A 13,946-nucleotide genomic window follows, 5' to 3' on the forward strand; every position below is an offset into this window, starting at 1 on the left:
TTATTTTTATTATTTTTTTACCGCTATAATAAAGACTTCCTGGACAAACCTAGCGCTAGCTGTAGTTTCTTGTAGTGAGCACTTGAGCGCATACCACTGTCATCAGATTTAGAAACTCTAGCTCATCTAGTTTTATTGGAAAATTAGGCAATATTTCAAGGTCACTCTACAGTTTATTTCTATTATTTTTGAGGCCAAATTACTATTAAAATTTTTTACTTAAAACGCCTTGCGTAGCCAAAGACCTCGCTTCATCTCGCAATTTCTCTAATTATCACAACTTTTGCATTTTGATTGTTATTGCAATTTGTTCACGTGCTTATTACATTATTTTTGTAGTTATTGTAACACTATTTATTTTTTTTAACATTAACAAAACATTAACATACTGTAGCTTACCAACTAGGTATTTTAGAGTTTAAATAAACTTTTCGACTTAAAATTGGTCCAGGATGCTTCCTTTAAATTATGACACACCAATAAGTCAAAAACAAAATCAAAAATAAATAAATTCAATAACCTAAAACTTACCGAATCGGGTGTTGAATCCTTGGGCGGTGTAGGAGGAAAGGAAAAAATATTATGTGACTGTGTGGGGGCGGTGTTGGGGCTCTGGCTTTTGTCAGGGTCTCCTGCGCCCCCACCGAAGGGCACCCAGGGCCCCGAATGGCTCAAGGGCTTCGCTGAGGCATCCGAGAGCCAGGGGTGAAGGGGCGGGTGGAAATGCGGCCTGCACACTTGACTCGACGACATACGTGAGGCTAAAAAAAATAAATGTTTCTTCAGTAAAATTACTTATTTAACTGCTATTAAATGCTTGTGTTTCCCATTAAATCACGTTCAATTACCCGTTTTCCATCATATATTACATCTGCAACATTAACTTTTATAATGACGCGGTAATTACAATTAATTACAAACCGATAAATATTTAGCCGGTACCTACCTTTAACTGTAAAATTACGATATAGGAAACGTCTATTATCATCGATTAATATTATACGTTCGGCTCCTTTTCATAAAGTACGATTTTGTGTGTACCGGGCACACACACACGTATTACACGGCGAATGCGCCCGGGTACCAATAGAAAGTACCCGCCTTCAACATGAGTCAATTAAAGACTTCGTTTGTTTTGAAAGTCTGTGTCAAAATTTACATAATAATTCTGCACAGTCATTGGAGAAGATTAGAAAAATAGACGTTGAGAAATGGTTCGGGTTTACGGTTCGCGAATGTAGATGAACGTGTGTGTGTCTTATCTACTACTTTAATTAATATGAAAAGGCGAGTCAGATCCATTTCAGTTATGCATAAATGTTACTATAAAATGTTTTAATCCCTTCTTTCTACTAATATTAAGGTAATTTTTTTGGTTAATATTAATATAATTTCAAAGGGTATTGTTAATTTGTCTTCTCCCTCTGCTTAGCTAGAATTTGAAGGTAGAATTTTTTTCAAATAACTTTATAAACTTAAATAGTTAGAATACAATAAATAGATACTAGGATTAACATCTTATATTTTACAATTTTAATTTAGGTTACTTCGTTTTACAGGAATAATATTAATTTTATGAGATTATGGTTTTCTGATTATATATTATATCAAGTTACTTTAAGAAACATAACTATATTATTTTATCAATAAAAATTTGTTTTAATTTTTTACACATTTCGTACAATTTTCAATATTTGTAATACTTTTAGGTACTGAATTATTTGCTGGTTTACTGCTATGCAGTGTTGAGTTTTGGTATTTTTTGGTACCTACCAAGGCTTAACATGTTGTTATTTCTCATAGAATATTTATTTTAATAATATTTATGATCATCTTCAATTTGTACTAGTTATGACTTTAAGTTTGTTTTGTCCATTTAATCCACATTTATTGGTTTTCATTGCTTTCTTTTTTCTAGTGGTTTTAAAATCACATGCTTTGTGGCTTAATTATTTTTCATCATTATAATTGGTTCATTTTCCTATTTTCCTACTCTGTCTACATCCATAATTGAACCAAAAATCATTAAACCAATTTTATACAATTAAAATCAATAAATATAATAAATTATTTTGAAGTACTAATTACTACGGTGATAGGTGGTGATCATAATTAAAATTTAAAAAATAACACTCAACACAATTTCTAAAACATACTATAGATCTTTCTCGTTAATAATAATAACTGTAATATCATAACCAATACAAGAATTTATAGGTTTTTCCGTGCTCTAAAATTTTTATTTTTTATGTTCCTAATTAGGTTGAACTAAGCATTACTCAGAATGTCTTTTATTTAATTAATTTTTATTAATGCTACGTGGGTGTTTTTTAATTTCAATTTTTTACTTAAGTGTCTCTTTTTATAATTTTGCTATCTAGATAAAATTTCTGTTTTTTCAAGTTCAAATGAATGTTGAAAATTTTCAAAGTGCTCAGCAAAAGCGGGTTTTGAATTACTTTTAATAAGAACATGAGGTTTTGTACTTCTTTTATGTTCAATCTCATTTCCAACATATAAATGTATAGATTTGATTACTTGATTTGGTGTCTTTGTATTTAATTTTGAAAAAAACCCTTTGATAGTGATTTTAAAGCAATATTAATAATATTCTAATTAAATTTTCTTACAATCTTTTTAGAGAGATAGGACATAAATAATTTATTTTAATTTAATTTACACCGTGATAACAAATTCTTCAAAATAATTTATTTTATTCAATGTAATTTTAATTGTATAAAAATGGTTCAATGATTTTTACTAATATTAACAGATGCCATAACCTCACTTGATATCACTTAATAATCCATAAATCTCACGTTATAAAGGAAGAGAGCCATTTGCATCAGAAATGAAAGAAATCAGATTTTAAATGGCCAAACATTATTTGGTATAACCAAAAAATCATATCAATTATAAGGAAAATGAGTGTCATATCCTTTTAAGTTATGCATAAATCTCCATATAAAAATTCAATTTTCTGCATAAATCTTGTGTTGGGAGATGTGTATATTTGGTACTTCAAGCTCCATGAAATTTATGCAGAAATCTCCTCAAAAACCCCAATTTTTTCCAATAAAAAAACGTGAAAAAAAAACCCTTCAAATTTGTTATCAAGTAACGACATAACAGGAACAATACGGCAGTAAATCATACGGCCCGAACAACAAATCGATCCGGTCGAAGAAAAGGAAAAAGATTCCTGTTACCCGAGCCGATGAAAAGATACGTTGTTTGTTGTCGTATCACGCCATATTATATTGCATGACTCCGATTCTCGAAAATGCAGTTTACGACGGGCAGCTTAACATAAACAAGGAGAGCTTTGGCTGTTTGGTCGTCTGCGTGGTATATGATTTGAAGCACATGTTGCACCGGCCCCGGCAAAATAATGCCATGGTTATATTCAAATTAAATTACAGCCTGTATCGGGCAAGGATCATCGGACGCGGACCGCGCTCCAGGCCTCTTAAATGCTAATTTTCTTATAGACATAACCACATTTTTTTTATTATTTTAATATATTTACTAAATCTAGTCCTGGAAGTTATCAAATTTAATTCATAAAACTCTATTTGTTTCTGCGGTCTGCTTTCCCAAGGAGTTTTTATTGGAATAAAAGTTCATTTTTTAATAATCCTCATATAGTTTCCATAAACGTTATGACCTCTGAGACATCTATTTATGTTAGAAGATCTGGGAACTGACGGGACATTTTTATGATCGCGCCGCAAAGGTTGAAAATATAGCGATATCAACTTACCTGCTCTTATATACGTTGAAAACGACACGTATCGTATTTCAGGCCGAATTTTATACAATCTCAAAACAGCTCAGACTTTTTTTTATTTAAAAGGGAGTTAATTTTGAGAAAATGTGTGTCAGGTCCATTTAAATTATGCGTACAAGAATCATTAAAAGGAAATGTGCATCAGATCCATTTAAGTTATGCCTAAAAATTATACATACAGTCCTGTTCCGCTCTCTTTCCAAGTTTTTCCGTGAAAAAGGAGAACAGTATCATCCGCGTATGAGATAATTCTACAATTTTGGCAAATGGTACCAATTTTGTATATATATAGTAGAAAGAGTATGAGCCCCAGCACCATGCCTTGTGGTATATGGGATTCTATTGTTTTATTAATCTTTACAGCTTGTGTTCTATCTTTTAAATAGTTTTTTACTTAATTAAGAGGTCTATTTCGAAGTCCATTTTCTTCAAGTCTTTGGTATGAAATATGCGCGACGGTGTTAAAGGCTTTGGATAAGTCCAGAAAAATTGTTGATTTTTTTTTGTTTATTTTAATAAATTAAATTAATGTTATTTACTATATTAATATATAGGTCATAAATTGCATCTTCTGTACTTTTTTGGCCTCTGAAGCTTATATTGTTTGCTTATATTGTTTCTCAAAAAGTAAATTGTAAGTATTTAAAAAGGTACCTAATCTCTGCTTTAGGTATTTTTCGAAAATTTTCGCAGAATTGCTTATTAGCAATAGAAGTCTATAATTGTTTATATCCAGTTTTAAAAAAAGTAGTTACAATAGATGTTTTCTAGTCCGACCGTATGTTAAAAGTTGTAAAAGTTACATTAAAAAAAACTCAAAATACTCTTATAGTTATTTTTAAAGTTAAATATTACATTCTTGTAATAATTATTTCAGTTTTCTAATGAATTAGTTTTTTGCAAATTCGGTGTCATTCTATCCCGTTCATTCATCCGGGTTTTCTTTACCCTGTTTTACTGTTAATTTTAGTTATTTTAGTATAGATATTAATATAAATTAAAAGTTTATATTTAAAATTTAAAATTTAGATAGGCTTCTTAAACATTTTAGCACGATATAACATTTTCCCAAATTAATTCTTTAATTGAATGGTTAGTCGTTTATAATCAATCAATGAGCATCTTTGAATAATTGTTTTCAAGTTTTCTGTTTTGAGATAGGAACTATTACTTTTTAAAAATATGTCATTGGTGCAAGGAGCAGAATTTGCAAAATCTCTAGTTGATGAATAAATACATGATATAAATCTGTTTTGTGATAGAAATTTAAATATTGAGTGACGTTCTAATTAATTTCGTTGAATATATTAATACTTAAGTCCTCTTAAAATATTTCATTATTTTAAAACTGCAAATCTTAAGAAAATTTTGTATATAGAATCTTTAAAAAAATATTTATGTTCATTAGTGGAGGTCGGTACAGTCGCATAACCCCAGTTGTTATCAATAATAAAGGTGCACTTTAATATATTTGTTTATGACCGACAAATTATTTTACAACCTGAATATAATTTTTGTCGTGTGAACGTAACAACACCATCATTCTTGCTTAATTTAGAATTATTATAAAATATACCAAAACCGTCAAACTGAAATCTAGATAAATCATTTAAATTTAAAAGTGAAAGTCCTTGACAAAACTATAATATCAATGTTTTCTAAATATAGTTCATCTAAATAAATATTAGGCTTTTTTGTAAACTGCCAAAGTTTTTCAACCCCACAACAATTTTTTTTCCTAGCATAATCATCCACTATTTTCATCTCCACACTACCGCTTCTCTCCACCTCCTCATTATAACATAGAAAGTTTGACATTTTGACAATTTCCAAATTCTAAATTAAAGTATAAAATGGCCAATTTCATCTACCAGCTAAAAGTATATATGGCAAAAAATATATGTGTTCCTATGCATAATGTATATTATATTATTTAACCCCGTTTAAACATCCTCGGAATAAATATCTAAGAAACAAACCCAAATAAATCAATTTCCTAAAATCCTTATCTAAAAGCATTTGATAAAATAATAAGTTAAAATAAAAGAGAAAAGTATTCCCACTTAAAGCGACTAATACAAATCAAAGGCACTTTACTTCATCATTACATATTAAAGTAAAAACATTTAAATTAGATATGGGGCCACTTCTGGGGGGTGTAAAGTTAATTTTGTATGAATGGCAAACTATTTACTTTCCGCTAATAACCTTAATTCTTCTAAATCTTTAATTTTTTTATTAGTCATTCGTTTTAACATAAACATTTTCATCAAAGCTATAAACGTTTTTTTTCTTTCAAATATCTTTGCTGCTTCAGCAAACTGCTTTAGTTTTCCCAGAACTAAGTACTCAGAGATCACAATTTTGGACCCTTTTAGGTTTATTGCATTATTTAAAAGCTTTTTTTGAGTTGGTATTTTTCTAGCACTACAATAGTAGGCCAAATTTTTCCTTCTCTTCTTCTACCAACATGGTATGGCTTAATAATATCATTGTAACTAAAAGAAATTTTTATATTTTTGTTAGAAACTTTGACAATTTTCTGTTTAATGTTTTTTTCATGTCCCTGTATACACAAACGTTGTCTTGTTTTTGGTATTGCTTACAGGCATCTAATTTTGACTCGAGCAACACAATTTTTTTAAGAGATTTTTTTTTAAAGGATCTATGGGAAAATCGTTGTTAAAACGTTTCCCATTTCAAACTTTAAAAAGGCAAATAATACAAAGCAGCAAATCAAAACTAGGCATCTTTTCAACCAATAGCCACTTAGCCATAAGGGTCGTACACACACACACCCCTTGACTATACAAAAACCTAATTAAGCCAAAAAGTAAGACCCGCATACACACACAAGTAATACGCTAAAAACTCCCGACGAGTTCCCCCATCTAGCGTTTTGTTTCGCCTCGTTTATACATCTGTTTTTTTCATCATCCCTCTGTTGGCCGGTTGACACGCAGCGGAATTGGGGTGGTTAAAATTAACCCCCGAAGCTCTCTCTCACCTGGCTTTTCGGGTTGCCTGCGCTCTGCCTACATTGGCAGCCATATTTAAAGGCGTTCACAATGGCTGACAGCGTCGCGAATGATTTTATCTTGGCGATCCCATCGGCAGATAGGACGAGATTAGCGGGACGGGATTCTAACGGACTTCCGCAGATGGTCGGGGTGTGGAAACTACTAAAGTCTCGATGCGTGGAAAGGGTTATATAAATGTTTTTGGGGAAATTAACAAATTACAGGATGTTATTATATAAGTACGGGGTCAAACTCCAGGAGGTGATTCTATGAGCAATTTCAAGATGAAAAGTTCACATAAACATAGGTCCAGAAGTGCTTCATTTTTAAGATACAGCGTGTCAAACTTTTTTTAAAAATTGGTTTTTTCTAAATATCTTAATAAGCTTTCAGTCGATTTTGTTTAAATTTAACAGTGATATTAAGGGCAGTAAGAGGCCAATTTAGCCCCAATTATATTAAAATTATTATATTCAGTGGCGTCCTAGAAAGGGTGTCTTCCACAATTCAACCAATATTTTTCACAAAAAAATTGCGCGCCACAGACTTTTTTTAATGTTTTGAATTAAGCAGCTGAAAATAGAACTTTTTTCTATACTGAGTTTCTTACATCGTTTGCGAGATAAAAAATCAAAAGGACTTTATTGCATGTCCCCGGGAAAATAACATAATAAAATATTAGAACCACCAAACTAATTAAGCAATGAAAATTAGACGAAAGTCATCGCTTGAATTTTTTCGCACAGATTAAAACTAATTTCGATAAGACAAATTAATATAAAATAATCGCATAACGTAATAATTTATAACAGCAATGTTCTAAAAGTAACAAAAAATAAGAGTGCCATGGAAGGAAAAACAATTACTATTCAAACAAATCTACCATTGATATAACTTACTTAAAATAGTGCGTATAGTAACGATTGCAATTATTTGAAGTGTTTCGAAGAGTATTAAGCTAATTAAATTACTAGATGTTCAGTAATGCTAATGCATTACTTGCAGTAATTGTTTAAATACTTATATTAATCTCACTTCTCTAAATAAATTTTAAATGACCCCTATATCTAAAAATATGTTTCCTCCCTACCACCAAAATTCCTCATTCCCCTCCTAAAAATGAACGAGGAACCAGACGTGAGAGGAGTGGACAAGCACTTAAAAGGGAACCATTTTCATGTATTTGATGCATTTTAATGATACTTAATTGGATTTTGATCTGTAATTTGAGTACACTAGTACTCAAATTAAGTAACTAATCCCGTAAAAACTCGCCGATTATCGAAAATACCGGCCGGTAGCGGGAGTGACGGGCAGCTCAAGTATATAGACGAAAGGAATCAACCAGCCTATGGTATGTTCATTTTTATTATCCTTTTTCTCTCATAAATTTATTGCCCTCACCCCCACACTAGTATTGGAAAATGATTCAATTTACAAAGACACATTTGAGGAAGCTATGGATGATGAATTAAATATTTCTCGCTTTACTGAATGGCAGATTTTAAGAGAATATCAACTGTATCCTTACCACATACAGCGTGTTCAAACGTTATTACCTACCGATTTTTCCCAACGACTTGTACTTGGCTTTTGCAACAACAGGTAACGTTTCCATGAATTCTATCCCGTATTTTATTTACCGATGAAGAGTGTTTCTCCCAAAATTCAATTATGAACTTTTGCAATAATCATATCTGGACTGAAGAAAATCCCCATGCGGTTACAGCAACAGTTTTCCGTAAATGTTTCGGTTTGTATTGTAGATGATTATCTCATTGGACTTCATTTTTCACTCCCGAGATTAAATGGTCAAGAATATCCTAATTTTTTGGAATTCATTTTACCTGGACTATTAGAAAATGTCCCGCTGGAAGTAAGAGGAGCAATGTGGCTCATGCATGATGGGGCTCCACCTCATTTCAGCATAGTATCTGGCCAATTTTTGGATACAACTTTTGGAGAAAACTGGATCAGGCGCGCAGGGTCACAGTCATGACCATCTAGATCACCGGATTTAAATCCGTTAGATTTTTTTCTTTGGGAGCATTTAAAGTCCCTCGTTTACAAAAATCCAGTCAACACTGAAGAAGAATAATTAATCCAACAGATATGGGATTTATGTGATTACATAAGATATACGCCGGGAATATTTTAACGAGTTCGGCAATCAATGTTAAGACGAGCTAATGTTTGCATTAAGGTTGAAGGAGGGCATTTTCAGCAACTATTATAAGTCAGGTGTTATTTATTGTTAAAATTTTTTTATTGAAATAAATTTTTAAGGGTAGATCTAAAAATAGTTTTTTTTTTAGTTTTGACAAAATGGACTGAAAGCTTATTAAGATATTTAGGAAAAATCGATTTTTAAAAAAAGTTTGACACCCTGCATCTTGAAAATGAAGCATTTCTGGACCTATGTTTATGTGAACTTTTCATCTTGAAATTACACATAGAATCATCTCCTGGAGTTTGGCCAGATACTTAAATAACAACCTGTGTATGTATTCGTCAAGTGAGATTTTAGTTTTAATGTGATTTTTTTATTTCACTAGTTTCATTGGCGCTTATGAAGTTTTTCTTTCTCTATAAGGTAAAACCACCTTTTTGTCAACGTTGTCTTATTTTTCGTGCCTTTTACAATAGAAGTTTCTATAGAATGGCTTTTTGCCAGATCTAGGTCCACGTAATAATTCATTTTAATATCCTTACTGAATATTAATTTTTTAATTTCAAATTCTTTATTCAGGTTAAAATCACGCAAAGCAATATACATATACCTGATGTCCCATAACTTAGGGGACATCAGGGCAACATCATTTCCTTGAAAATATTAAGATTTGACCAAATTTGTCTAGTCGGAAAATTGTAATAACCAAAATACAGGATGATTTTTATTATCTCTTAATAATTCATACAAAAAGAAATATATTAGCACATAATTTAGTAATGGTTTTTAGTGTAGAAAACTTCGAATACAATGTTAATTTATGTGTACATCCTAGAGAGCTCTCTCGCCGACACTCCGATTGGAATATACTACTTAAAAAAGGTATATCTTTATCAAGTCGCTCAGAGTAACTTTGTTTAAGATAATTAATTTTGTAAGGATTTGAGCAAATTTTATTCCTTATTAAACATTCTGATTTTAGGTAAGATTTTTTAAGCTAGTCATACTCTATTTGGAAATTTTATTTTTATCGTTCGGAAGAATTAGCGAAACCAATCAACTAAAGCCAAATTATATAAATGCTTTACATGGAACTAAGTATACTGGTGAAAACTTGTATACCTAGACTAGTGAACACAAAACAGAATGTATACCACTGGTGGAAAATATTAAAAATTAAACAAAAACCAAATTCAGTTGTGTAGTTTGTACAGCTATTGCGGCAAGCCTGTTTCATTATTTTAAGAGGGTAAGAATTTAAGTATTTTTGTAAAATAATTAAACTGTTTTTCCAGAATAACTTTCCGATCCCAGAATATACGCGGTGTTTCAGAACTATGAGATCAAACCTCTGGGGGTTGTAAATTTATAAAAAACATTAATTACCTAAATAGGATCTGCTGCATTTATTTTTACCTTTTGTACATGATACCATAACAACAGTTGTTTAAAATCAACGTTTATCAATGTCAATTCTCAATGTCATGTTTAAAAATTTTATAGCTTACAATTTTTAAACATTTATTGCTAATGGAAAACTTTACAAATCAAGAATTGGCGGATATGCATTTGGCATACGGAGCAACAAACTGCAATGCACGAGCAGCATCGCGGTTGTATCATGAACGTTATCCCGAATGACAGCATCCTGGATACAAAAAGTGTATTGCGGTTCATCGGCGGCTCGCTAAGACAGGCATGTTTAAGACCAAAATGCATGATACTGGTATTGCTCGAACCAGAAGAACGGTCGAATTTGAAAAAGAGGTGCTTCAGCGAGTTGCCGATGAAGCATCAAATAGCACACGTGACGTCGCTAACAATATGAATACGAGTAACGCTTCTGTCTGGCGGGTACCACACGAGCAACAACTCCATCCTTACCACTTCCAGAAAGTTCAAGGTATGACTGCAGCCGATTATCATCCTAGAGTTCAATTTTGTCGATGGCTTCTGGATCATTGCACAACCAAATTTTTTAAGATATGTCTTGTGGACCGATGAAGCCTCTTTCACAAGAGACGGTATTTTTAATAGTAGGTATAGCCATGTTTGGGACGAAGAAAATCCTTATGCAATTTTTCCAAGAAAACATCATCTGTTGGTCTGTAAACGTATGGGCAGGCATTGTTGATGATTATTTAATTGGGCCATACCTTCTACCGGAACGGTTAACAGGACTTTCTCCCAGAACTCCTTGAAAATGTTCCACTAAACGTTAGACAGCAAATGTGGTTTCAGCATGATGGAGCGCCGGCTCACTTTGCTGTACAAGTACGCGAGTATTTGGCTCAGCGGTTTGGGCACCGTTGGATTGCCAGAGGTGGAGCAGTTTCTTGGCCTCCTAGGTCACTCGATTTAACGTCGCTCGATTTTTTTCTTGTGGGGACATGTAAAATCTTTAGTCTACGAAACTCCATCAGAGCTAGACTTAATTGTACGAATAACAGCAGCATTTGAAATCATTCAAAACGAGGATCAAATTTTTAGTGAAGTCCGCCGAAATCATGTGCGTTGTTTAAATCGGTGTATTGAGGTTGGAGGAATACATTTTGAACATGTGTTGTGATGGTATCATATACAAAAGGTAAAAATAAATGCATCTGATCCTATTTAGGTAATTAATATTTTTTCTAAATTTAAACGCGTCTTAGGGCCGTAGTGGCGTAGTGACACATTTTCGGACATGGGTTCCTTTACTCAAATGGATTCTACTGTTATACTGAATAACCCCTAGAAGTTTGATCCCATAGTTCTGAAACACCCTGTATATCTGGAGCAATAGCGGTTTTATTGGATTACCCAAATGTAGATTTATCCAAGCCCGTGGAACTCATAAATAAAACTGGAGCAATCGCATTTGAGTTACCTATGATCTATGGATCTACGACTTTAGTAGAAGCTTTAACAAATGTTTCAGATGCACGGAATAAGCAAATGCGACCGGCAGATAGGTTGGTAAGTATTAACAGAAATAAAAATTTTGAATTTTCAATGCTTCAATCTTTTATTTTGTTCAATTAATGAATAGTATAGAAAAATTATTCAGGGAAATAGACAATATTGTCAAATAAAACAATATGTCAAACTGGAAAAAATGCAATACTTATTAAAAATATATTAGTAAGGGGTAAAATTTTCAAATTTGCATAAATAAGAAAATGGGAGTCATATCCAGTCTAATTATGAACAATTTGCATTTTACGATTAATTTAATACCAATTATACTAAATAAAGTAATACACATTTTAAATTAATATAAGTAATTAATTGAATTACGAAATTTGCAGCTTTACTAAATTTTACGTATAGGTGGAAATAGTTTTCGCTGATGGGTAGAAATGAACTATAATTCGTTCAAGAAAAATATGATAATTTATGAGAAAATTCGTCACTTGGCATATAATACAATAGCCATTGAAAAAAAACAATGTTAATATGTAAGTGCTGCAAAAACGTAATTAAAAACGTTCCATCAAAAAAAAAAAGTCCAATTTAAACGACTTCAATCAGTAAAACCACCATAAGATTAAAACTTTTTTAATAACTCGCCTTAATGAAGTCCACGAACATTTTGTCCGAAAATGCATTATCGAAAAATCGAATGAGCAAAACGAGCATCGAAACCCCGTAATTAAAATTCCCTCTCGTTGTATACGTGTTGCGGTGTGTCTTCCCATTAACCGTTAAAAAGCAATCTTTTCTCGAGGTACTACTTTTGGACAATAACATCGAGTTCACGGGACACGACCTCTCGGAATTAATACGCTCGCCGAACGAGCCGGGCATTAAAAACCTAATAACCAATATTATCGAATTAATAAAAAAAAAATCTCGTTGTAAGTGGGGTATAATAAGTATAGCTTTGCCAGAAGATGATTACTATCATTTTCGGACTTATCGTCCTCAGCACATTTTTAGATATAAGCATACCCGCCCATTTACTTCGATTATCTAACCGCCTGTACGTTGGTTTAGATGCTGGTGGTAATGTGTCGATCTTTTATACTTTATGGGACGTTTGGAAGCCAAACATCGGCCGATATGATCTTAAATGACCATAAGTAGGTGTTAGTTACTTACTTTTGTCAGTTTAGTTCTTATACGTCGTAACTGGGTAAGTAAATAGGAAGAACAAGTGATTATTATTAAAGGCTTTCGCATGTGAAGACGACAGGAAGTTATAAGCTCATTAACGGTTTATAAACAAGATGACACACCTTAAATTTATTAATGAATGTTGAGCTCGTTCATACTTTTAAGGAATTTTAAGATTAGTATACCAAATTCTTTTGTAGAGATTCGGATTGAAATTAAAGAAATTGACGTAATTTTCCTTTATTTTAATGTAGCTCTATGACTTAAAATTACGCAAGCATGGAATTTACCTAGATTTTTCTTATACACAAAAGCCAGAAATTATGTGGCTTCAATTATTAAAAAAATATGTAAATAGGGAAGTTGATTTGACATTAAATTTTCAATGAAAGAATTTGATCCTTAGGAAAATTAAATATTTTTCTTTTTCCAGGCCTAATCAATATATTTATAGTGAGCGAAAATTAAAAGTAATCTTACCAATATGCTTTGATTAGAACCGTGCCTAAATAATCAACTCTTAACCGCCTCGAAGTAAAATACAATTAAGGCAGTTAAATGAAAATCACTTAATTTTGCATTAATTTAGTCAATTAAATTTAATATAATTAAATGTCTTTAAAGACCTGGAGGTAAAATAAAACTAATTACCAATTAGCTTCTGCTTAGAAAACTACATTTATAAAAGTCATTAATTTGCTGCATGGAAGTAAAATAAAATCAAAGCATTTATTTGTTCAAAGCAGTTAAATAAAGATAGAAGAAGTGCATAGTATTGACAGATTGTTATAAAATAGTCAATTGCTTGGAATAAATTTCTTAATTTGCGACAATAAATTTAAGGCACTTATTCCAGGCATTTGAACGA

At 31.8% G+C, this 13,946-nt stretch overlaps 1 protein-coding gene across 3 annotated transcripts in view; it reads right to left on the reverse strand.

Moving 5' to 3' along the window:
• LOC126742405 (GATA-binding factor C-like) overlaps nt 1-13,946 on the reverse strand; it is a 114,998-nt gene that overhangs the window by 83,888 nt on the left and 17,164 nt on the right. For all 3 annotated transcript variants that reach the window (XM_050449059.1, XM_050449060.1, XM_050449058.1), the window contains exon 3: nt 532-761. In XM_050449059.1, coding sequence (XP_050305016.1) covers nt 532-761 — 230 coding nt within the window. The remainder of the gene's footprint in view (nt 1-531; nt 762-13,946) is intronic.

This window comes from Anthonomus grandis, chromosome 11 (assembly GCF_022605725.1).
Source record: "Anthonomus grandis grandis chromosome 11, icAntGran1.3, whole genome shotgun sequence".
Taxonomy (NCBI): domain Eukaryota; kingdom Metazoa; phylum Arthropoda; class Insecta; order Coleoptera; family Curculionidae; genus Anthonomus; species Anthonomus grandis.